At 39.0% G+C, this 25,660-nt stretch overlaps 1 protein-coding gene across 6 annotated transcripts in view; it reads left to right on the forward strand.

Moving 5' to 3' along the window:
- Nucleotides 1-25,660, forward strand: part of PTPRM (protein tyrosine phosphatase receptor type M) — a 786,460-nt gene that overhangs the window by 172,131 nt on the left and 588,669 nt on the right. For all 6 annotated transcript variants that reach the window (XM_025429496.3, XM_025429497.3, XM_035718728.2 and 3 more), the window contains exon 2: nt 18,256-18,378. In XM_025429496.3, the coding sequence (XP_025285281.1) occupies nt 18,256-18,378 (123 nt within the window). The remainder of the gene's footprint in view (nt 1-18,255; nt 18,379-25,660) is intronic.

Consider the following 25,660-nt stretch of genomic DNA (forward strand, 5'->3'; position numbering starts at 1 on the left):
GAGGACTTAGCAAAGAAGAAAGCAAGTGTGATTTTCATTTCCTAGGTCCTTCGAGGAGTTAGATGTTGTAATTTGTCCAGCGAGCATGGTTCTTTCTCATAGTGAGAAGGAGGACTAGAATTGAGGAGAGAAATAAGGAAATGAAAACACACTGTCTTAGGGCATGGACAAGGATAATCTGCCTGCCACAGCGAGAAGAACGTGTCTGGTCCACATGGAAGGGTAATTGGAATGCTTAGTAGCTGATTGAATTTGGGTCCAAAGCAAAAATAGGATTTGAGACAGCGCAAGAATTTTGTGCATTGTGTGTTCACTTGGCTTTTAAAGTGATTCAAAATAAAATGAGATGAGAACAATCTCTCCCATTTCTTTCTCTTCTTAAATATCGTTGGCCCAGTGTTATGACCAGACCTTTTAAATAGAAAAGTCCTACCTTCAGAAAATGATGGGAAATAATTAATTATGCTTGTGCTTTTCTACATTTTTTAAAAAAAATTTGTAGTCCCTTTCCAAATGTCTGCTGCTATGTGGGAGGCAAGAGTAAGAGGCAAGGTAAGAGTTTCAAGACCACTGAATTTTACGCTGAGAGATGGCTCTGATCACAGCCTTTTCAACACAAGCCTTGCCCTCCCACTGGAGTTTCACTTGGGCAACTTTGTTCCATTTTGGATTCTTTGTCAGGTCCATCTTCATTTCCTCTATTCCTATCAGACCCCTACATTTCCTTGTACTTTTTGACCAAACACCATTGTTTTCTTCCTGCAGGTGGAACAGTAGATGCTGTTCCATCTCCAATATTAATTTCCTTTCTGACACAGCACTTCTGAGCTGGAGTGCATTATCATTTCTTTTCAATTTTGAAGGGAGATTTGATCTCCTAGCACCCTGCCTCAGTGTCTGTGTTTTCAAGCTTGTACATTGTGGCTGTTTTTCGTGTAAGGTCAGATTTCCAGCGTAAGTGAAAAAGCAAACAAGCAGTTATTTTTGCATGTCTCTGCATATTGCTGTAAACATGCCTACCTCAGTGTATTGCTTCTCTGAGCGCTCCTGCTTAACATGCTACAGTTTGTAAAGGATTGATTTGTTGGGCAGAATTATCGGTAGTTGATTCTAGGAGTGACTTTTCTCTGATATCTACTTAAGGAGATAAATCTCACTTCTCCCTGCCTTCCCTTAATTAACTTGATATTGTTGCCACCGAATCTTTTTTTAATAAGTGTGTAAAGGATCTTCAGTGGCATTAAGATGTCAGTGCTGTTTGAGGATGGTATTCAGGGGTGACATCTAACGTGTTCATTTTAGCAAAAGTGCAATTTATTTAAGTAGTAAACATGGGAGGAGCATCCATGGAATAGTCCTTTTCCTGTGACTGTGTATAGCAGTTATACTGTACAGGAATCCTGCGTCTTAGGGGTTCGGAAACCAAGGATCAGCTTCCCCCTCTGCCATTACCCGCTTCTTTACTATAAGTGAGTCAGATCACTGTCTTGACCTCCTCCCTTGTCTGTACGATGGGGTATCTATTTTGCCCTCTTTTGTCACCTGGCTGCTGTGGGTGACCTTATGGGATCATGAATGTGGCAGTGCAGTAATCCCATTCCTGCCCACGGTGTACCCTGCCTGGCACTGTCCTGCTCTGGTCTGCCTTTGCAGCCTGATTCAGCCCCCCTTTCTATCATTCATGCTGAGACGAGCCCTGATTCCATGCCTTCTTTAAGTGTGTGTTTCTCCCCTTCTGCCTGGGTGTTTCTGCTCTCTGGAATCTCTCTCTCTCTGCCCCCCAACACTTGACCCATCTTTCCCAGCCACATCTGAAATGCCTTCTCCCCTGTGAATTCCCCCCTGTTCTTCCTAACCTGAAATAGCCTCTTACGAATCTCTGGGACCACGTGTCCTTCTCATCACAGGGCTGAACTAGAGTTGGTCACACATCTGTCCTATATTGCTTAAGTATGCTGAAATTGAGGATCGGGACCTTGTGTTTTGCCATCTGTTGCCACATTGAGCGGTGCCCTTGTATGGGTCTGGACTTACCATATGGTGACTGGAATGCCTTTGACAAAGCAGGCAAAGCCCCCAGCCTCATTTTCCTTATAATATAACACATTGGAGGATGTCTAATGTCTTTTTGGCATAGCCATTGGAGGGGTGACATGATACATGTTCCTGCGTAGCAGGTAAGACAGGCATCCTTCAGGCTTACTACAAGCAGATAAGGAATAGGCATCCTGGACGGCCAGGCATTCTTTCTGCCGTAAGCCTGGGGAGAATTATGAGCTGATTAACTCAGAAAGAGAGAGGAAACCAGTACATTTTGCATCAATGGATCTTAATGAAAGAGTGAACAACAGTTTGCTGGAGGTTGGGTAGGAAGTGGATGGTAAAGGTATACAAGAGTCCAGGAGCCTGTTGTGCATGGAAGTGGGGGTGATTGTGAGTGGAGCATGCAGGGTGGGTGAAGATGCTGAGGAAGATGCTCTTAGATCAGGTGCAGATGACAGAGGCTGTGCCAGGAGTGGTGAGTGGGTACCAGGGGAGCATCTGTTTCCAAACCAGTTGATACCATGAGAGGAAGGGAAAATGGCCAGAACAGAGGATCTTAACCTGTTTTCAATCAGCAACAGAATGATTGGGAAGTGACCTAAAACTCAAAGCCTCAACCTCACCGCAGCAATTCTGATTCCATTGATCTAGGGCAGGGCTCAAGATCTGTGTTTTAAGAAATTATCCAGTGATTCTGATACAGGTGGTCCGTGAACTGCCCTTTGAGTAAATGTTGAATTGTTCTTAAGAATGTTGTAAACACAAATTATAAAATTTGCACGTATACACATTTGTTCTGGGAGACAGATCACGGATAGCTCTGTTCAGATTCTCAAAACGATCTATAAACTCCCCAAAGTTTAAGAATCACCGAGGTAAGAGGAAAGTTTATATGCTTTTCTTAAGCTTATACAGAATGGGAACAATGCCACGGTAGGGATACTGGAGATCAGTAACCTTTAAAAAATATTCTGTGATACAGGGAAAGTTGGTGTTTTCAGGAGCCCTATGTAAACCCTTGAGGGATTGTAAATTGGGATTTATATTTGGGTTCATATCTCAGTGTCTGAAGAAGATATAATGTTTGGTTGAGCCAGTGATTTAACAGTTTATCTGTAATTGGGTTAAAATTTTTTTTTCTGACCTAATTAATTCTTCTGGTTTCCCCTGGGTTTTATTTTTTAATTTTGAAGTTAGCAGTATATAAAGTTCAGTATAATGAAGGCCTTTATTGAGAAGTATTAGTAATGGTGCCACAGTTTGCTCTCCTGTGGTTAAAGTCATGTCTGCATTTCTATGATAAACATCTTTCTGAAATTTATGGAGCACATGGAAAAAAATTGATATTGATACAACTTGGTTTTTACTCCCAACCCAGGAACTTTTGTGTCAGTCAGGTGAGCTGCTGAAAAGTGGAGCCTGCTCCCTCATTTTTTCCTAAACCAGTGGTAAAGAGAGCATGTTGTTTATCCTGGCAAAATCAGTACCGCAGAAGGGACCCAGGAACTCTGGCAGGGGGCGGCTCTGATCAAAAACATGTTTCCTGGTGAGGGCTGAGCCTGGGCAACCCGCTGCTAACTGTACTTGTTCTTAGCTGTGAGGCTTGGGTCTCAGAGTCCACATTTGATCATTGGCTTAAATGTTATAGAAATAAAGTTGTCCTGGGAAGTTTCCTATAGGCACATTTCTGCCCCCATGAAGGGTTACTGTTTCTTTTTTCTTTTTTGTAAAGATTTTATTTATTTACTCATGATGGGGAGAGAGAGAGAGAGAGGCAGAGACACAGGCAGAGGGAGAAGCAGGCTCCCCATGGGGAACCCAACGTGGGACTCGATCCCGGGTCTCCAGGATCACACCCTGGACTGAAGGCGGCGCTAAACTACTGAGCCACTCAGGCTGCCCCGAAGGGTTACTGTTTCTTAAATCCACTCAATATTATATTGATCCACAAGGTTTATTCTCAATTCACGGAGTACTCAGTGCTAGGTTAGATACTGTTACAGGTTAAGTGTCCAGTATGGACAAGGGCCAATGATAAGCTTACTAAAAGAGCATCCCATAAGAAAGAGACATCCAGGCCATATTTAATCAAGCATAAAATCACACACTCAGATGCTTAAAAACAACTATATGGTGACACTTTGATTAATCCCACTGACTACAGCTTCTTCTTCTTCTTCTTTTTTTTTTTGACCACAGCTTCTTATAACAAGCTAGCTATATTAAAATATAATAATAAATTAAAAAATAATCCTGAGAAGCAGGGTTCTCCATTCTCTTGGCTTTATGTTATAATTCCCAATGAATAGTTTCTGAAGCAAATAGAACTTATCCCAGATATATTAAGAAGTCACTGAATTGGGGCATTATCTTTTTGTGAACCTGCTCGCCATCAATTTTTCCTGTGTTTAATGCCCTAAAGTGATCTTTATCAAAATAAGAAATATCTGCAATGCCTGGGTGGCTCAGCGGTTGGGTGTGTCTGCCTTTGGCTCAGGGCATGATCCCGGAGTCCTGGGATTGAGTCCTGCATCAGGCTCCTTGCAGGGAGCCTATTTCTCCCTCTGCCTGTGTCTCTGCCTCTCTCTCTCTCTCAATCTGTCTCTCATGAATAAATAAATAAAATCTTTAAAAAAAAAACAAAATAAGAAATATCTGTATCTAACATCTAGTTATTTGTATGTATGGATTGCTTGCATGGCCCTGAATATGGTCTAAATAAGTATTTTTACTGGAGTAGATGTGGTTACAGGACTGGTCATATGCATTCATTTTCATGTAGAGTTTTAGATTTTGAGCCTCTTTCACCTCTTTCTTGTAGTAGAAAATGTAAATGGATTCAGATGCTTTTAGACGTGAGTAAGTAGCTACTGAGGAGTGGGGCAGGTTGAGAAGAGTTCTACTGAACTTAGATATTCTCAAATCCTTTTGGCAAATAGGATGCGTATCTTTTGGGGGTTGATTCGGAAGGCAGTGATCACCTCAAATCAGTTCCAGCCCACACAGGTTTGAGAATGGTGGGTACCCAGTCCTATGAATTTGTGTCCTCTGCTTTTCCTAGGCCAGGAACCTGGCCGGCCATTGCACAGATGTTCAAAATGTTTTTTCACCTCTTCACCACCTCTGCCTTAACCTTCTCTCTTTAAAGTTGAGCTCCGCTGTCCTTTTTGCTTATATTATTTGACATTATTCTTCTTAGTTTCTATATTATAATCAGACTCCTCTTTATCAAACACCTGGATACATACTGACAGATTTTAATCTCTGTCATGTTCCCGATAAAGAAACATTGCATTTATGAGAAGAGAGAGAAAAATCATAGAATGTATAATCTTAATATGGAAATCTTACCTTAGAGATCATCTAGACCTGAAGTTGTCAAATATTGTTAAATGTTAGCTTTTTAGGGCACAATTCTTTCATTGCCCATGGAACACCAATATTTAAAATAAACAAATGTTGAACACAAGAGGTTGAAGCAGAGTTTTAGGAAGGCCTGCAGCAGGCTCATTTTTTGCAGCCTAAGGGAGCCTTAGAGTTCTGAGAGTCATACTGAAAGAACAGTGATCTAGTTTATCTAGGCTATTTTGTATAGATGAGACACTGAGGGCCAGAAGGGAAAGGGAGCCAACATTTACCAATTTACTAGACGGAGAGTAAGTGGGGTAGGGAAGTGGATATCGGTTTGGTAGATCAGCAAATAGATAATATAAAATGTGTGTATATAAACATATATACAAAATTTAATTCTTATAATGTTCTAGAAGGTAGATGGTTTTACACATGAATATGTGAGGAGAGCTGCTAACTGGATAGGGCTCACGTCTTTTTGATGGTTAATCTACATTCTGTCCACTGTATCTCCATGTTGCCAGCTGGTTGCTTTGCCCAAAGCCACATACAGACAGGGCAGAACTAGGAACCAGACATTCTCCTTCCTGGTCCAGGGCTATTCCCTTAGACTACTTATTCTCTTTAGCCAGTGACAAAACAATACCTGTTAAAAAGGGAACTAGAATATTGAGTAAATACTCACAAGAAGAAAGACACTTCGATTGTGTTGACCTTGAGAAGGGGTTCATGTTCTTGGTTTCCTATATCTTAGCAACTAATTGTTCACGTAAAATGGCTGGAGGGAAGCTGACTCACAGCCATTTTTATATTATGTGAATATTGTTCTTAGCTTTGAGAATAAGCTTCTTAGTTTAAAAAATTATACAATGAACTATTTTATTTCAAAGTTTACTTTCTTTATGGCCTGAGAATTGGGAAGTTTGATATTGATTTCTTATTCACTACTTTTACATTTCATCAAGGTGAATGATATATAACATGTAATCCTTAGCATTCTTTTTATGTTTGAAACATAAAATCCAAACACCCGATTGAGGCATTAAACCAGAGTTCCAGTATGATACACAGAAAATCCGTATGCTTTTTGTTGACTTATGCTGAGGTCTGCCAAATAACAGCCTTATTATGCAGATTCTTAGAATAACAGGCCATGGATATTTTAGATTCTTACATCTAGTTGCTGACTCTCTGGTTTTCTTTTTATCTGGACCATTTAGGGACAGGAGGCCTTCAGGATGAGTTTTGGGTCTTTCACTTGGCTCCTACAGAAGTTTTCCTCTCTTCCCTTTAAAAAACTTCCTTCCCCCCCTACCCAGGTTATCTTCTCTGAGGACAAGGATTTTTTTTTTCTTCCATGTATTTCTTCTAACCCCCTCTCCCTCTCTCCCTTCCTGTGCCTAGCACATGGGTCTACAGTAGAGAGGAATTGGGCAGACAGGGAAGGAGGGAAGAGAGAGAGAAGGAGATGCCATGAAACAGATAAAAAAGACAAAGAACTCTGGAATCAAAATTTCTTCTGGTATAGTCAGAGTATTGAGTGAATAGAATCTGTCAGTATTTTTTTCCTTCAGTGTTCATTTCTAATAAAGATAGAACAGTAGATGATTTTTGTGCTTACCTTTGTTATAGAAAAGTTCACAAAATTCATTAAATCTAGCAGATATTTAATGAGAAACAGGCAACTCTCTAGGACTGAGGATACAGAGGTGAGGAGAACATTGTTCAGACCCATAGAACTCAGGATGCAGCAGAGAAGACAAACATGTCCACAGTCATTTTGCTGTATGAGGTGATAAGATCATCTAGAAGGCCTGTATATTTTGCAGTGATGGTACATAGGAAGGAGGGATTGATTTTATCTGTGGAAAGGAATCAGAAATGGGTACCCAAGAGAGGTAGCATGTGAACTGGTATTTGAATGGTGCCAGCCAGACTTGGGTGTGCATGCAGGGATAGTGTGTGCAAACATGTGGCATGTGGGCAACACAGTCCTTGGAGTGAATCTACAGATGGTCAGGAATTACTGGAGTGTATTGTTACAGTGAAGTGATAGTAAGAAATGAAAATAAAGAAGATGGCAAGGTTCAAATCCAAAAAAACCTCCTATGTTACATGATAACACTTGAATATTTTCTCATGGGCACTGAAGGGCCCATGAATTAAGTAGGGAGAGGCCAGTTTTAGCTGTGTGTCTTATAAAAGGTCATCTTAGCTGGTCATGTATAGTATATACTGGACAAGGAAGAGTCTAGATGTGAGGGGATAGGTCAAGGTCAGTGGGGACATGAGCTGAAACTCAAGTTGTGTAATGGTTGAGAGTAGCAGGAATGGCAGAAAAAAACATCTGAGAAGGTGTTTGAGGGGTAAAGTGTTGGGAAGAGAAGTGGTTGACTCACAGGTTTTTGGCTTGAGCCTCTGATTTATGGTGCTTCAGCCACCATAGGGAGTAACCATGGAGATGTCTGTCACTTTAATTTCATGTTTCGGATAGCATACACCAAACACGGCTGTGGCTTTCTTTGATGCTCATCATCTTGTAACAGTGAGTATGCTTTCACACACCCCACCAAGTTCACCCTGCACCATTTCCCTAGGAGATAGGTAATAAAGAGTACAAAAGAGTCATATCTTCTATAGGACATAAATCCTCAGAGATTTGCCTGAGGTCAGAATTGCCCCAAAAATCCTTTAGGGAACTTCTGAGTTGAAGACCAGTGCACTGTTTCTCAGTAAGCCCAGCAGAGCCACTGCCCGACTGTTGGCACTGGAATAGATGCTGTTTCCTCATTTGAGCACCATATTGGTAGGAGACTTGGATTTCAGATCCATGCTGTATAAAAAAATACAAATCTTTGGAAATGAGAATTATACCAAACCCATTGTGGTGTACCCTCTAAGAAAGGCACAATGGATAAAGGAACAGTGACTGATGGGTGGGATGGGGGCCACCAGTTAGTATTTCTCACTTCCAGCTCATGGGGCCATATTAGTATTAGGCTCTTGAAATAAATGGAAGACTTTTGTATTATAATCCCCCCATTTTCATCATTGACATCATGTACATTAATTGGTCCTGTAATGTGAGCCTTGCATCTCCCATTTTCACACAGAGAACAAGACACATAGTCTATGACTTGTCCTAAGATAGAATAGGTAGTTGACAGATCCAGGATTTAATGTATCCTGGGTCTCAGATTCCAATTAAATAGAGTCAATCTTACAAGTTACCAATTTTTGTTTTAGAATAATTACTCGTAATGATAGGAAATTGGAATGAATGTTTTACCAAGAGGATATAGGAAATTATATTTACTTTTTCCTTATAATTTGATTCTATCCAATGAGCATGAATTGTAGAAAAAATGTTCATTGAGGGAAATACATTTAGTTGAGTTTAGGTTAATCAACATCCAGTAAAAATAAACAATTGGCTGCCTGTTTTAAGCTGAATAACATGGCTTGGCTGTACTGCATACTGGTGAATTCAGGAGTTTATTTTATCAGCTTTCCCAGATAATGATTTTGTGCTAATAAAATCATCAAGAGATGGATTTGTAAATCATTCTAAACTGGCAGGAGCGCTACTGGGCATAAAATGAAATTGTGTGTGTGTGTGTGTGTGTTTTATTAACTTCTTGGGTTTCTCTGACCAACAACCAGGATCATTTTCTATCTAGGATATCTGCTCTTGTTGAGCAGTTGCACTCTCTTAAGAAAAAATTACAGATGGGGGAGGTTCTTAGCATGAAATTAGAGCATGGAATTCAACGCTTTGATCAAGCAATGTTACTCGGTTGCTCTTATTCACCTGAAAGATATTTATGACTAAAAGGAGTTATTTAGAGCAGTGATCTCCAAAAGGCTATCTCCATACCCTTTGAGATGTATAGTACAATCCTTTGGTGCATGAAAGAAAATATTTGAACTTCAATTTATATTTACTTTGTAGTTCACACTTTAAAAGGTCAGCTATGTGTGTGTCTATAATAATCTGCGTTATATAATTTATAAATAAGTAAACGTAGGATGGTTGTGACTTTTTTTAAGAAAACTGATAATATCTTTTTTTTTTTATAATATCTTCTTAAAAGTGTTTGAAGCCACTGATCTGGAGCACTTTTCTAAAAATGGGTCAATGATTAGATTATTCTGGGAATTTTTTTTTTTTTTTGAAAGCAGATTCCTGGGGCTGCTCCCAGAAGAGTCTGGTTAAATAGGTCGGTCTGGAACAGTGGTTATCATACATTAGTAAGCACCAGAATCACCTGGAGGCCTGACTTGTTAAAACACAAAACCCCACCCCAGAGTTTCTCATTTAGTAGGGTGGGAGCAAGGGCTTGAGAATTTGCATTTCTAACAAGAGCCCAGGTGATGCTACTGGTCCAGGGATCCACTTTGAGAACCACTGCATGAGTGTGGGAGCCAGGACCCAGGCAATTCTGAAGATGAAGTGATAAATGCTCGTCTTGATTTGACCATCTTCTCCTCCAGACAGTTCTTGGAGATATTGTGTCCATTTTGTTTTCCTTTTTTTATGGCTGTTGCTATGATAGAGGCAGAAAACTGTTTTTTCATACTGTAGTTTTCAATATTGGTGTGCGCAATAAGAGGGCTAGTGTTAGCTTCAGGTAGACTAGAATTTATAGGGAGTTTATATGAGTGGTTTAATTAAATTCTGTAACAATTCTATAAGATCCTTATTTGTGAATGGAAAACTGAGGTCCCTAATGATTTGGATGCATCTGTACAATAGTTGGAAATAGAAATGACACTCTTACTCATTGGGAAAAAAGAAGATTTTAAGATCAATAAGAAAAATGCATGGTTGTTGCAGTCAGGCCTTTTTTACAATTAGGAATCAATAGATGGATATAAAATGAAGTATGCAGTAAGTATAATAAGCCATAGAAACTTTAAGAACAAGACAACTCATTTCCTTTGAATTATATAAAATATATCCAACGGCAAATAGCACTTTTTACAATAGAGCATAGCATTAGCCATTTAAATGCCTGTGCAATGTGTAAAAACTGCTTGCTAGATTAAATTATGTAGAAGAACAATTCTATAATGCTTAGTGTCTGATTCACTAACCAACGCCAGGGCACTCAAAGTTTAAGAGGCTTTATATATTTGCATTGTTTGGCAGGCAATTGAACGTACACATCACTGGGATTGATTTATAAGAAGAAATCAGTGGTTTCACTATCTTGGTGTAGGTTTTTTTTTTAATGCTTAAAACAATTATGTATATTATAGCTCACTTTCTGTTATAGTTTGAAATGTATTAATTTATAACCATTTATCTGACAGTTTTAATTTGAAATAAGTGGATAAGACCACCTGAGATTACATGTATTTTAGGAAAATAGAACATATAACATTAATTTTTTTGTAGGGTACTTTTGCATTAGTTTGCGATTTGCCCTCTCTGTAAAGAGACCCATTTAATACTTTATGCATTTGGTAAAGGCTGCCTTAAATGAGGTCATTCTGTATTTAGAACAAATGAGAAAAATGTTCCAGAAATCTCCTCAAGGAGTATTGCAGTCTTTTCACAAAATAACTTTAAATGGACTGTAATTATAACAAGACGAACTTGATTGCTAGAGTATATAAGTCAGTTTAACCTGTTAAGGGCAGAACAATTCAAAATATCTATGTATCTTATAAGTCAGTTTATGAAATTAACATTTGATTGTCTTCCACCGGCTTCTTAGAACCAGCACTTTTGAAGAGCTTATTTGCAATGCAATTCATGCAACAGTCATTATGTAAATATTACACATTGTTGTTTACTTTATACAGGTGCATTTAGGATAAAAATGTACAGACTGGAAAGAGTATGAACTTTGGACTCAGACCTTGGGTGAACTACTAGCCCTACATCTAACTCTGTGGCTTTGGACAAGATATTTGACCACTCCAGACTCCCATTTATAAAAACAGGAGACAGATCCACACAGTAATTGGAAGAGAGAGAGTTTCACTTAAAGAATAATTAACTGTAATAGTGGACTGGAATATAGGAGATTGGCTAGAATTCCTCTAAGAATAAAGGAGTAGCAGATAGGAGGAGCAGGCACTGCTCCAGGGAAGAAATAGGGGTCCAAGGAGGAGACCCTTCTAGAGCTGAGACCTAGGGCTCAGTAGATGGCCGGGAAGTCACTGTGGGGCCTTGGAGAAACAGTGTCTTCTAGAGTAGTAGGTGAAGCTGTTCATGGGAAGGATCTTTCTGGGGGGTTCCCCACCACAAAACTGCTCAGGGAGTGTTGGCACTGGGAAGGCTTCTGCATTGTGGGTCAGGAGAAACCTTGTGGGCTGAGGAGCCTTCCAGGGTACCCTGCAAGCCTGTCCTTTCCTTCCACAGTGCCTCTCCAGAACCCTCTATTGTTAGAGCTTACTGTCTTGCCACCTGCAAACAGGAAACATAGAGAGGGCTTGGCTACAGTTTTGCAGAGCAAGCAAGGACAAGTGAATTTAGAACTGAGAGGTGATACATTGATAACTGGCATAAAGGATATCAGTGTTTGCCTTTAGGGTTTTTAAAATTAAATAATACATGTAAACATATGCATGGTTTTGTTATGTAACAGACACATAAACAGTGCCAGGTCATGGTTCTCATTCCCAAACCTTAAAGACTACAGGTAGCAACCTTTGAAGGATCCTGAAGTCAGTTTAGTGGATCTGGACTAGGCTTTTCCAAAACCAAATAGAGATGAATAATATCAGTGTATCTCAGTAGAGATTAATTTGGTTTGTAACATGTACATGTTTGTGTGCTGGGTCAACATATGATCCACGTGGGTCAGGATGTATATATGGAATTGTTGAATCATTATATTATACACCTAAAATTAATCATACTGTATGTTAATTACACTTCAACAATAGAAAGATAAAAATATGTAAACTCAAATGGTGAGTTTACTCAAACTCACTACTCTAAATGGTGGGCTTTAACCCTTGTCCATTTGTTTTTGTCTGTTCTCTAGGGCTGATGCTTCAGCAGGACATAGAATAGTTACATGACAGATCTTAAAAGGTTTCCTTTGGGGACAAACTGGACCATCCTCTCCTTTATAGCTTCTATCTCAATGATGTAATACTATTCGTGTATCCACTGAATAGTTCTATGCTACTCCAAAGAACGAAGAGAGATAAATCCCTTCAATATGCAAATGATAATATTTTATTTTCATAAATCAAGAATGACCTTTATAGACAACTAGCCTTGCTATCTAATTACTGCCAAAAAAAGAGTTCAACTTTTCTAAAGCAAGAGCCATAATTTGTGGAGACTTCATTAACATTCAACCAGCTTATGGTTTTCAACCATAATAAAAATGAACATGTTCACTGATTTCGTCACATTTATAACTTACTCATTTGGAATACACCAGGACAGGGATGGCTATTTTGTGGAGCTATATTGAGATTGCTTTCATTGTTCAAGTCGATATTACATTATACTTCTTTTAAACATTTCCAGCCAAAATTATTGCAGCCAAATTCTACATAGAATTTGGGGGAATTCATTACTCATTTTTCTAAAAAGCATTTATTGGGTGCCTACAATATATGAGTTCTAGAGAGTACCAAGTTGATTAAGACCAGAGTTATAATGAAAATTACTTTTCAGCAGAATTCCTACTCTATCTATATGCTTTCGTGCACCTGTTTTTTGTTTGTTTTTTAAGCTCTGCAATTCTTGTGAAAATAAAAAGGATAAGGACTGATGATTTCTTTTTTAAAGATTTATTTATTTATTTGAGAGAGTGAGATCATGAGGGGGAGAGAGAATCTCAAGCAGCCATTTCATCTGATTTCTAAAGCATGTGGCTTTATGTTTTAGTCATAACACAGAGTAGTTGCAATTTTTAGTTGGGGAGTAAGTACACAAACTCACGGTAGCCCACTAAGGCTTTGTTGAGAAAAAGAATATTCATAAAGACCATTTAACAGGATATTAGAGCTTTTGTCCTAGAATGCACTGAGCTCCCATAAAATCAAGTTCACCGAATCGAAGTTTGGGGACATACTACCATAACATGTTTCTAACTAGACCCTAAAGCACGTTTTATTCTAGTGGATGCTTTTGAGAACTCTTCGTTAACTTATGTTTTTTACTTCTTACTAGGGAGGACAGTTCTCTCTGGATTTAGGACTAGGGGTAGTCAGGTGTCTTTTGGGTTTTCAGCTTGGAAGATACTATCACATAGTGTTAGGAAAATGGGCTCTCAAGACGAGATGGCTGGGTTCCAGTCTCTGCTTCAGTACCTTGCAGCTTTGAGACCTGTGTAAGCTGTATAACCAGCCTTGTGTGCCTCAGTTTCTGTATCTGTGAAATGAGGATCATAGTATCTATCTGATAGGTTTGGTGTGAGGATTAAACAAGCCCTCAATAAAAGAGCCCTTATCACATTTAGCTCCCATTATTAGTTTTTGTAGTAACATCATGGTCTCATAGATATGTGAACTATGTAATCAGTGATATCTTTCTCTCTGCACTGGTTACCCCAGAGCTTAAAGTGAGTTTTGTGGCTAACTTCCAGTTCATGAGGCTTGTGACATTTTTTTATTACTTGGCAGTGATGGTAGAGTCCTAGGCATATTCCTGGTATAATCTTCTAGTCCTGTTTTTCTGTGCTTTACTTGCCTTGCTTTTGAACCTTTAGCTTTTCTTTGATTTCATTAATTTAATGTTCATGTCATTGTGCTGCTCTGCATGTCCTGGAACAAGCCATGTAGTCATCATTATTGTACAGAAGTCATCATTGTTGTCAGTTACCTGAGTATTTGACACCCATGGACACTTCCTTTTGCATAATACCTCTCTCCTCATCTAGCACATGTTGTGTGTTGTATTCAGAGTTGCTAAGGAGGGGTACCTGAGTGGCTCAGTGGTTGAGTGTCTACCTTTGGCTCAGGGTGTGATCCCAGGGTTCTGGGATTGAGTCCTGCATCGGGCTCCCCGCAGGAAACCTGCTTCTCCCTCTGCCTGTGCCTCTGCCTCTCTCTGTGACTCTCATGAATAAATAAATAAAATCTTTAAAAAATTTGCTAAGGAAAAGTCTTTCCCAAGGTCTGATGAGGGCACATAGGCACACACACATGTGTGTTAGTGTGTACGTGTGGGCAGGGAGAGAGAGAGGGAGAAGGAGGGAGAGGAGGCAGCCGAGAGAGAGGAGGGGGTAGTTAGAGCCGGATGAGGAGGGAGAGCAAGAATGTGAATGATGAAGACCATCATCCCATCCAGCTTGCATCACTTTTGCTCCATCTTGTGCATGACTTTTGGTTTAGTACTGATTCCTATCCACAAAAGATAAATAATTTAATTTGATTTGATAGAGGAATATGGTCCAGCCTTGAGCTGTTGGGCATTAGTCCAAACAAGACAACTTGGGAGAAACTGTGGCTATTCTATTGCTGACCACATCCCTGTATATTCCTGTACAAAAGCTGTGTTATTCTGAAAATCAAGAAGGTTTATTTTTGGAAGTGCTTCATTTTACTGCATCTAAGGACTTTGCTTTCTTATCACGTTCTTCATTGGCCCCAAAGCATTTCTAGCAACCCTCTGTTCTTTGCTCCTACATGACTCCATAGAGGAGCCCACAGGAGTGTGCCTGCATAAATGCTTATGGCTCTTCACCTTCTTGTGACACACACTTTAAAATTTTTCAATTACATATTCCAACTACTTGCAATGAAATGAACCCATGAGGGTAATTGTAAGTAGGATTTAAGAACTAATAATAACTGATAGTAGTTTAACATGCCTGACACCATGATACACTAACTTAACATTTGCTATCTAATTGAATCATCAGAAATATTATGTGAGGTATGTGTTACCTCCATTTTATAGGTGGAGAAACCAGGATTCAGAGAGCTGAAGCGATTTGTCTATAGTCAAAAAACCAGCAGTGGAAGAATGGGGATGTGCCACATGTTTGATCCTGTTCATGTCACCATTGCACAAAGCTGCCTTGAAAACCAAAGTTTAATTTTTCTCTCTTTAATTGGTTATTTTAATTCAGATATAAACACCTTAATTTCATCTCACTTTAGCTCAATAAACCACCTTTAGCTATTTTTAGGGTCTCAACTCTCTTGGATAAAGGCCAGCGGTGGCTCTGAAAATTGGTGTGCAGGGGAATATATCTTTGAGCAATAGGAAACTCGTAGTCTATCCCATTTTCCAGTGGTTTGATAATCATACATGGGTCCAGAAAGAACCATATCATGCATTTTATGTTTCCTTTCAAGTGATAAAAACAGCTTTATATAATGGGAAATTATATTCTTACACCAGCATTGTATTAGCCTTTGGGGTTTGCTATCCACCATACACGCTTTTTTGCCTTTATATTTGGTTATATCTTCAGTACCAGTGGTGGTTTTGTAAACCAGATCTTTAACCAGCGTTGAGTTGTTTTGTGGTCGCCTATAGCTATTTTCACTGTTTAAGATTACACTGCAGGACTTCCATCAAAGTGCTATCTATGTTTCTATCGGGGAGCCCCTTTTCTGTCAAAATTCATGGTTGTTTCTTTCTGTTTGAATATTATTAGTGCTATTGCTGTTTGAGCCTATTTCTACAGAACTGCAGTTATTTTCTACATCAAAATTAGGGTTTGCAACCGAAGGAAAATATTTCTCATAGATGTTTGCATAGTCTTCTAACATTTCTTACCCCAAATTGGAAAGTTGTTAGCATTATGTGCTTTTAAACAAATCCACTTTGTTTCTGAACTTGTTAAAGCTGAGTAGGAGGGAAGTATAAATTACCAGTTGTTGTCAAGGTGAAATATTGAGCTAGTGCTGTATCTTTGTAATGAGTTTCTGTTCTCAGTGAAATGTTTAATTGACCAGTTCTGTTAAAGTGTCACAGAAGACAGTGTCCAGGATCACTAATTTCACCGTCATGCGTGGAGCTAATAGCTAAGACAGAGACAGAAAACTGAGAGAGACCTCCTAAATGGTCTGAAGTCCCTGACTCGGCCCTGTTTAACACTTTTCTATCAGCGATTTGGAGACAGACATAGAATGTATGCTTATCAAATTTGCAGATAACCCAATCTAGGTACTAACATCTGAATGATAAAATTGGGATTCCCAAAGCGCTCAACAGGCTGGAGTAATGCATAGAAAGCAAGGAGATGGGGTTTAGTAAGGACCCATGTACAGCCCTGAGTTCAAATTCAGAAGGTCACTTCCCTTATTGCAAGAGAGGCAGTGGAATGAAAAAGACGTATGGGACTTGAGGCTCACAAAAGCTTGGAATGGACCATCAATCTCCCATGAAAGAACTTGAGGTCTGAAAAAGTAGCCAGTTGAACTCTAGCTCCAATACTGGCAGTCATTGTTTTGGAAGAGTGCTAATAACCCTGGGACTATCCAGAGAACACCTGCCAGGGCAGTGAAAATCTGAAAACCTTCTAGCAAGAGGAATTGGGGAAAGCAAAGCATGTTTTGTCTGGAGAAGTGAAGACTTAGACCATGACAGCTCTTTTGAAATAATCATCTTTCCTGTGTGAGAGCAGATAAATTTTTTTTTTTTTTTTTTACTATTTCTTCATAGGGTAGAGCTAAAATAAATGAGTATAGATTTGAAGAAGCAGGGTTTGGGCCTTTTTAAAGGGGGAATTGTCTACAAGGTAGGGATGCATTTCTCAATTTTCTGAATGCCTCACCTGTTCAAAGCTGTCTATCTAGAAGGTTGTAGAATTTATGTAAACATTTGGATGGAGGTTGGCCCAGATGACCTCTAACATCTGTCTTTACCTCTGAGTTTGTACTTGCTATTTTATTTATCTTCTCACTGACAGGGCATACATTGCAGACATAGTGAAATAACATTCTTATTTTTGTATTTTCTTGACCAGAACCCTTAATTCTCATCATTGGAAAGTAATTATAGTTAATAGTTTTAATTAATATAAGTAATATCATTATATAATGGATATTCAAATTTTCATAATAATATGGTCAATATAATCAGTCCTTCTTGCGATGTGAAACACTGGTGAAAAGATTTGATATTATAATAATTCAAAGTAAGAGGAGACATTTAAGAGGATGTGGGTGGGACTTAAAATCGTCAGTTTGCCCCAGGGTGCTGAAACAGCTGAATTGCTTTGTAAAACTGCATCTTCTTTTATTCTTTGTTTCTTTAAGTAGCTTTATTTCTAGCACCAGAATTAAGCAGATGTTTACCACATGTTTAGTTTTGAATTTATTCTTGCCTTTAAAAATTGTGTGGACTGTAAGCAAATTTATAATCTCTTTTAAATTTGAGACCTCAAATCTCCAAAGTGTAAAGTGAAACCTGTTTTTATCTTAGATTTAGGATAATTCTTAAAAAAATATTTTGTACACTATGTTCATGGTCTCTATTGCATTCCCCTCCCCCTGCCCCAACATTGTTCCAGTGTTATGGTGAAAGCATTTCTCTTTTAATTTTTTGGACACATTATTATGTTTTTCTATTAAAAACATGTTGAATACCTAGGGCAATCCTATTAAAGTTTTGAACACAAGATCACTTTTTCCAAATTCTTGCAAATCTGGAAAATATGAATTATAAATTTGTTTATGTCTACTTTCATTTGGATTCTACAAAGATTGGATTCTTTGGGGGAACAGTATAGTGTGGCAGTATGGCAAAGCATGGTTACTCAGCTTGGTTAGCACTTAGGGTACACTAGGATCAAGATCTATACTACATGGACACAAGGGTCAAATCAAATTTAGTGTAGTATCAAGTAGGTTTACAGTTACCTGCCATCATCATAGCTTATTCCTGAGGTCTTTCTGTTGCTTACATTACTTTTCATTCTTACATTTTAGGTGGTTGCCTCTTTGATGAGCCGTATAGCACCTGTGGATATAGTCAAGCTGAAGATGATGACTTCAACTGGGAGCAGGTGAACACCTTGACCAAACCAACTTCTGATCCATGGATGCCATCAGGTTTGCATGTAGTTTTACATTTTCTTTTTCAAATCGAAACTTCATAAGAGTCTGAATCACAGTAAATATTCATTGGGTATTAGCAGGGTGAGTGAGGAGGTTGGTCTTTGAGCACGGCCGTCCAAGGTGATTAACTAGTGAGAATAGTACAATTAAGAGGACTGGTTCCAAAGTACAAAGAATTTACCTTTGTATCTCTTCCTTTAAAGCCTAATTAAAGTTTATTTCCTTTATCTTTGGGTACACCTGAGCTAGATTAATGGGCATTCCCCAGTTGATCCTTTCCCAAGCAGCAGATACAGGAAATAGATGGATGTCTCTTCTGGCAGATGTGTCTAGTGGATGGAACTCTAGCTGGGAAATCCAAATAACAAAGTCTCCATCAAATGGAAGACCTTGGAAAATAACTTAAACTTTGTCAGCCTCAGGGGCTCACTTGGCACCGAAGATAAAATGGTGATGCACCCATGTGGATACATTTTTTTTCTGTAGAAGTGCTCAGTAAATTTTCCAATGAGTGGAAGGCATTTGTTCCATCGAACACCAGCAAGAATTCTACTTCTTTTTTTTTTTTTTTCTTTTTCTACTTCTTATTTTGAAGGAAGAGTGGGAAGGTGGTGATGAGCCAATCAATATTAATCACATTGGAACTTGGTCATTTTAAAGGGTCACCACCCCTTTGCAGGTGGTGGCGTTGGACATCACTCTATGAGTTTAGATAGGCTGATTCATGTTACAAAGGGGTGCTGAGTGTGCCCTAGTCAGGATTCAAACTGCAAAACATTATTCTGATTTGGATTTTAGATAAAGTACTTTTTTTGGACTTTTTTGTAACCGTAAAATTCTTTGTTGATACACCCAAGTGTAGCACTAATTGCATTTCATCAATCATCTTGTAATGGTAGTTTTTATGATGCCCTGCATGTTCTTGCCCTCTCCTTCCCACATTTAACTCCTTATAACTTCGAAGAAGGGAATGCTGAGCTCCTTATTAGCATTGTGGCTTTGCTGGACTTCAAATGGTTCTAGCTTTTAGTTATTTCCCCTCAGCTGACATTCTCTTTTTCTGGCTCTCCTTTACTCTTGTATGTGTGTATGCTTTTGAATATGACTTGTGTTTGAATCAGTGGTACTGTAGTTGTTTTTACAGATTCCAGCTGTTGCTTTCATGCCTACCAGTGAATGGGGAAAGAGAAGAGGAGCATAACAGAGCTCCTGCTGCAGAGCTGTCCTTCCCCAAATAGGCTTCTCATCCCAAAAGGCCTTTGGGGTGTTGCCTGTTATCTTTTGAGGACCCAGCCTGTGTCCAGAAAGGCTGGGGATGGCTTGAGGCCATGATAGTGGGAAGGTGCTCAGATTTAGTCCTGGGGGAGTTCTCCGCAAGAGTGCACTCAGCCTTTTCTCATTATCTTGTGATTGTGGGGGATGTGTGGGTGGTTGGGTGTCAGGATGTCTGGAGGGAGCTGGGGAAAGACTAGCAGTCTGATTCCTCTTTCTTCCGACGACGTCAGTGGGCATGGGTCCAGATGAAATTTCTGAAAATTGGTAGTTGTTCCATCAGACTGAATTTTTGCCATAACACATAGAACTGCCAATAATGGTATTTTTTCCTCCCATTCATTAAACAAACTTTAGCCATTAAAAAAAAATTCCTTTGAGCCCTACTATATGCTAATCATGATGCTGATTACTGTGGGGCATGAAATGTTATAAGAAATGAAATCTTTCTCTCTAGGAAGTTATGTACTTGGGAAAGAGAGTTACAAAAATATAGTGAACAATCTAAGTCCGATATTATTAAGTGTTGTGTAGACCGGCAGTGTTATAAAAGCAACAGCCCCTATGGTAGTAAGGTTGTGGACTGGTGCTCAGCTGACCTATATGCCTACAGTGAGAAGTTAAATTCTCAATGCGATTTCATTATTTAGGAATAAGGAAATATCATCTTATAAAAACTTTTCATATAGTATCCTACAGTATGGATTTTAAAACAGAGTTTCCAGTGTATATAGACAATATAACCATGAATTGCTTTAAATACTATTTAGTTACAAAGGTTTTCTCCTCTTCCTCCTCCTTTTGCATTAATGTGTGTAACATGATTTATTTGTTACCAAAAACAAATTCCAAAGTTGGCCCTCCTCCACCAAAACAGAAACTAGTGTTATGGATTTGTCTGAGTAATTGGGTGGCAAAAGCAGATACAACCAAAGTTTTCTGAAGGCTAATTTCTTTAAACGTTTATTTCATATATTATTGGATTTTTTCTCACATGTATATTTGTATGTAATGCCTTAGACCTGTGATGCCTTAGACCAAGGATTGGCATATTGTGTCCTACAGGCGAAATCCAGCTGCCAGTTATTGGATGGCTCAAAAATTAAAAATACTTTTTATGTTTTTAAATGGTTGAAAAAAATCTAAATAGTAATATTTTGTGACACATGAAATTCAAATTTCAGCGTCCATAAACAAGATTTTACTGGCATGGAGCTTTGTATATTTTAGTAAATATCATCTGTGACTGGTTTCGAGAGACAGTGGCAGAGCTAAGAACTGACACCACAGACACTTGACAGTTCACTAAGCCCAGATCTTTACAGTCTGGTCCTTTATGGAAAAATTTTGCTGACCCTTGTCTTAGACCGTTTTGGCATCAATCTACAATTGTTGGTTTGGATTCAGTTATTGTTATTGCTTCTGTATTCATATAATTATTAATACCCAAGTATTATTTTGTATTTTCAGATGATATAGTTTCCAAATATTAGGCCATTAAAATCAGTAAGAAAAAAACTTGATGAATAGGGATTTTCTCTTTCTCATAAAGTTGTTTTCTATTAAAAAGTGCTGTGTCGGGACACCTGGGCGGCTCAGTGGTTGAGTGTCTGCTTTCAGCCCAGGGTGGATCTCAGGATCCAGGATCGAGTCCCGCATCGGGCTTTCTGCATGGCGCCTGCTTCTCCCTCTGCCTGTGTCTCTGCCTCTCTCTCTCTCTCTCTCTCTTTCTCTGTCTCTCATGAATAAATAAATAAATCTTTTTAAAAAATTAAAAAAATAAAAAGTGCTGTGATTTTCTTTATTGCTTAATAGCATCATCCTTGTTGGACTATAGTGATTCTAATAAGCAAATAATCCATCAAGATGAATTTTTAAAATTCTGACAGTGAAAGACTGATATTTTTACTCTAAATTTGCTCTGATTAAAATTTTACTTTTTCTGGGTCCTTTTTTTTGAGATGGATGCTTCAGTGTGTTTAAGGTTTGTTTCTCTGTATCTTCCTGTGTGAGGTTATTTTTAGCCATATTTAAAAAATTTAAATATGGTCTGGGCTATTAAATAAGCTGACTTGGTAACTACCCTAAGGCTGGAACACTGGCTGGAGAAATAAAGGTTTAGGGCAAATAAAGACCAAATACCATTTAAATGTTTGTATTTGAAGCTGACATTTATGTTACAGATTATACTTGTGCAGTTAGCTCTGAACTAGTTAGTTTGTTGGTGAAACTGTACCATACATGGTTCCTCTTTATTGGTAAGCATGTAGTTCATTGCCTATCAATTGATCTCCATCAGCAATGGAGAACTTTCTTAGACTTCTGCTTAAAGATTACTACTTTGGGTGCAAGAACCCTTGATTAAGTAACCAAATAATAACCCGGTACACTTTGTTAGCACTGTTGTATTCTGTCATTTTCTGTACTGCAGTACGTTGTCTAATTATCAGAGTATGAAGAAGTATTGATTGAAAAGTATTTTATCTTGTAAAAACACCTGCACAGTTTGACAGTAGTTGATATTTTTATATCTCATTTCATATCATTAAAGGATATTCTTTGTACCTTCATGTTCCAGTTCTGTAAAATGGATATTTAACCAATTCCATATCTGATGTACAAACAAATGCAGCTTTATCTTATACAAAAATTAAAACAATAAACCTCTTCATAATATTAAAAATGTAAAGGTAACATAACCATAGCCATTTGATAACTCATAATATTGACATTTATTTATACCTGACACTATCCCCTTAAGAAATTGTGCCCTAGCGAAGCTGTAATTATGTGAATTTGGTTCCCTGTGCTAGGAAAACTTAACATGTTTTCTGGGAAGCGTAGCATGTAAGCATGTATAGGATAAAGCTAGGGAAAGCTCCTGTAGCCTTCTACACTTAGTTTATATGTTGCAAACTGGGAATGGTGGTGTTTTTGATCTTCACAGACGCTATGACTAAGGATTGAATCATCTCTGTGGGTGCCGCTACGAAAGGCAGAGAGAGGGCAGTGCTGGATGGAAGGGCAGTCTGCACTTTGAGTGTGATGACCCAGAAAATAGAAAAAATGACTGCATCTATTTAGGCAGGGTCAGTTTCACATTTGGGAAAGATGATGGATTGACAGACAAAGGAATGAGAGTTTGGGTGCATTCATCAGGCATATTTTCCTCTTGCTGGGGAAGACTTGCCTGTTTATTCACACTTCAGGGCTTATGCAAGGTTTGGTGAGTGATGAAGAGAAAACAACTTTGGGGTTGAAAGGCATTTTTCCTCCTTAAATTTCTTTTTTTTTTTAAAGATTTTATTTATTTATTCATGAGAGACACACACAGAGAAAGAGAGAGAGAGAGAGAGAGAGACAGAGACAGAGACAGAGACATAGGTAGAAGGGAAACAGGCTCCCTACAGAGATCCCAGTGTGGGACTCAATCCCAGGACCTTGGAGTCATGACCCAAGCCAAAGGCAGACGCTCAACTACTGAGCCACCCAGGCGTCCCTCCTCCTTAAATTTCAGTGTGTATCTAGTGAGTAGTATTTTTGGCACAGAATATTCAGACAGTTGCCTAATTATTTCATTCATTCTTTGAATCTGTCAACATTCGACAAATATTTACTTAACACCTGCAATATGCTAGGCATTGTTATTCATCACATCGGGATTCATCACTGAGGGAGCCAAGTAAGGACCCCTCCCTGGTGCACTTTTCATTCTCAGTCTGGTAAGATTGTTCTTGGATTGCCAAAAGATTCTATCCTTTAAGACCACATATTCCCTGACTTACTAACGATTTTCTGGAATTGAATATTAAAAGGTAATACAAAATTTGGTTCATCAGACTCAGCATGCTATAGCATCAAATGTAGCTTTCTTGGATGCTTTGTTCCTTCAAAAAAATAAAAACAAAGGCAAAAAAAAATCTATATTGCAGGCAAGTAGCAGCCTGGCACCCTCTGATCTCATTCTCCTTTATCAAACAAAGGAATTTTATACATGGAAATGACTCTGAGCAGTTAACAAAGTTTGCTTCTTTGCTGTGTGTCTTTGATCTTCCTGGGGTCCCTGGAAGACTGGAAGGCATTATCTCTATTTTATACCTTAGGAGACTGAAGTTCAGAGAAGTTAAACCTGCTCCAGGCTTACAGGTCAGAGAGCAGCTCCCAGTTTTGCTCTCCTGAGTACTGAGGTATGCTCTTCCCGCATGAGGACATGCACCTAGGGAGGGGATAGTCTTCCTCCCAGGGGGGCAACTTTCTGCATCTTCTGAAAATGAACATGAAGGCTTATCCATTGTGGGGGCTGCGGGTCAGATGCTGACTCTGTCACTTTGCAGGCATTGACCTTGAGGAGATTCTTAAACTCTCAATTTCCCAGCCTCCTCTTCTGTAAACTATGAGTTAGTAATGCATGTTTGTGGGGGTGACAGCCGTGGGCCTGGCTGTCCATGCTGGAGCTGTGGTAGTAAACTTGTTCCCTCGCTGATTGCATCCTTGGGAGAGATGGACAGGAGCTAATAGGCAGAGACATGCACTGTGATGGTGAGATGTGCTAAGGGCTGTGGAGAAAAGCAACATCAGGAGAAGGGTCTAGTAAGTGATGGGAGCAGTAGACAGGATCAGCCTTTCTGCAGAGGTGACCTGGGGCAGAGACCAGGATCCCACCCAGCACAAGGAGAACGTGGAGGTTGAGTGATCTGGGCAGATGGAAGAGCAGGAGCCAAGCCTGGGGCAGAGGTGAGCTCTGACAGATGGAGTGGGGTGGTCCCGAAGGTTGTGTTTAGAACCTGCCTCCTAGGGTTGTTGACCAGGTGAGACAAGATAATCCACTTTGGGAACTCATACCTGGCCCAGCACAGTATGCAAGGAATGTCCTTCTTTTATTATTATGAAGTAATTTTTCAGGAACAAAATTGGTGTGAATTTCTCTCTTAGCTTACTTAATTTGGATTCTGAGTAAAGTTCATGCTAAGTTCCTATTTTCTCTTCTAAATGGTATCGACTAAGAAGCAATAGATAGAGACCTTCATATGATTTTTTTAATTTTTATTTATTTATGATAGTCACACACACAGAGAGAGAGAGGCAGAGACACAGGCAGAGGGAGAAGCAGGCTCCATGCACCAGGAGCCCGACGTGGGATTCGATCCCAGGTCTCCAGGATCGCGCCCTGGGCCAAAGGCAGGCGCCAAACCACTGCGCCACCCAGGGATCCCCTTTCATATGATTTTTGAATAGATTAAAAAAGCAAGCTGAAAGAAGTCCATTAAAATATAGACAATGTTTATTTTAGGATGGGAGGATGGGGTAATTGCCTTATCATTTCTATGTCGCACATTTCCTTTATGATCAAGTATATCTTTGTAATCAAAAGTAACACTGAATTTTTTTTTTAGGGGACAGTCTTTAAGTTGGCATCTTTTGGGTTGATTCTGACTATTTCCAGTCATCTTACTGAGGGGAAAAAAAAGTTTCATTGTCCTTGGGAACCTCTTTCAGGTGTCCTATAGAAAAATACCTGCCTGCCAACTTGATGTAAAATAGTCATTGATAGACACTCTACACATCTCACTCAGATAGCCTTGGTGAGGCTTGGGATGGGTTTCCAGTTAGCTCTTAAACAGTGAATGATGAGACATAGTGAAAGAAATTGGATTGGAGTTGTCGTCTCTCAGTAGTTTCTAAATTATAAAATTGAGAAAAATAACTTTAGAATGTAATTTAAAAAAACCATTTCAGATCAGTGATCTGTGGGGAGTTCTTAATTAAACAGGATGGGGTGCTGAGTAGCCTCACTTCAGCATGGGTGTCAACAACATAAAATTTACCATCTTAACAATTTTTAAGAGTTCAGTGGCACTAAGTACATTCACGTTGTTGTGCAGTCCATCTCCAGAACTTTTTTCATTTTCCCAAACTGAAACTCTGTGCCTGTTAGATACTCCATCCTATCCTCTACCCTGGTCCTGGTAACCACCATTCTTTCTGTCTCTGTGAATTTGACCAC

Source organism: Canis lupus, chromosome 7, assembly GCF_003254725.2.
Source record: "Canis lupus dingo isolate Sandy chromosome 7, ASM325472v2, whole genome shotgun sequence".
In the NCBI taxonomy this organism is placed as follows: domain Eukaryota; kingdom Metazoa; phylum Chordata; class Mammalia; order Carnivora; family Canidae; genus Canis; species Canis lupus.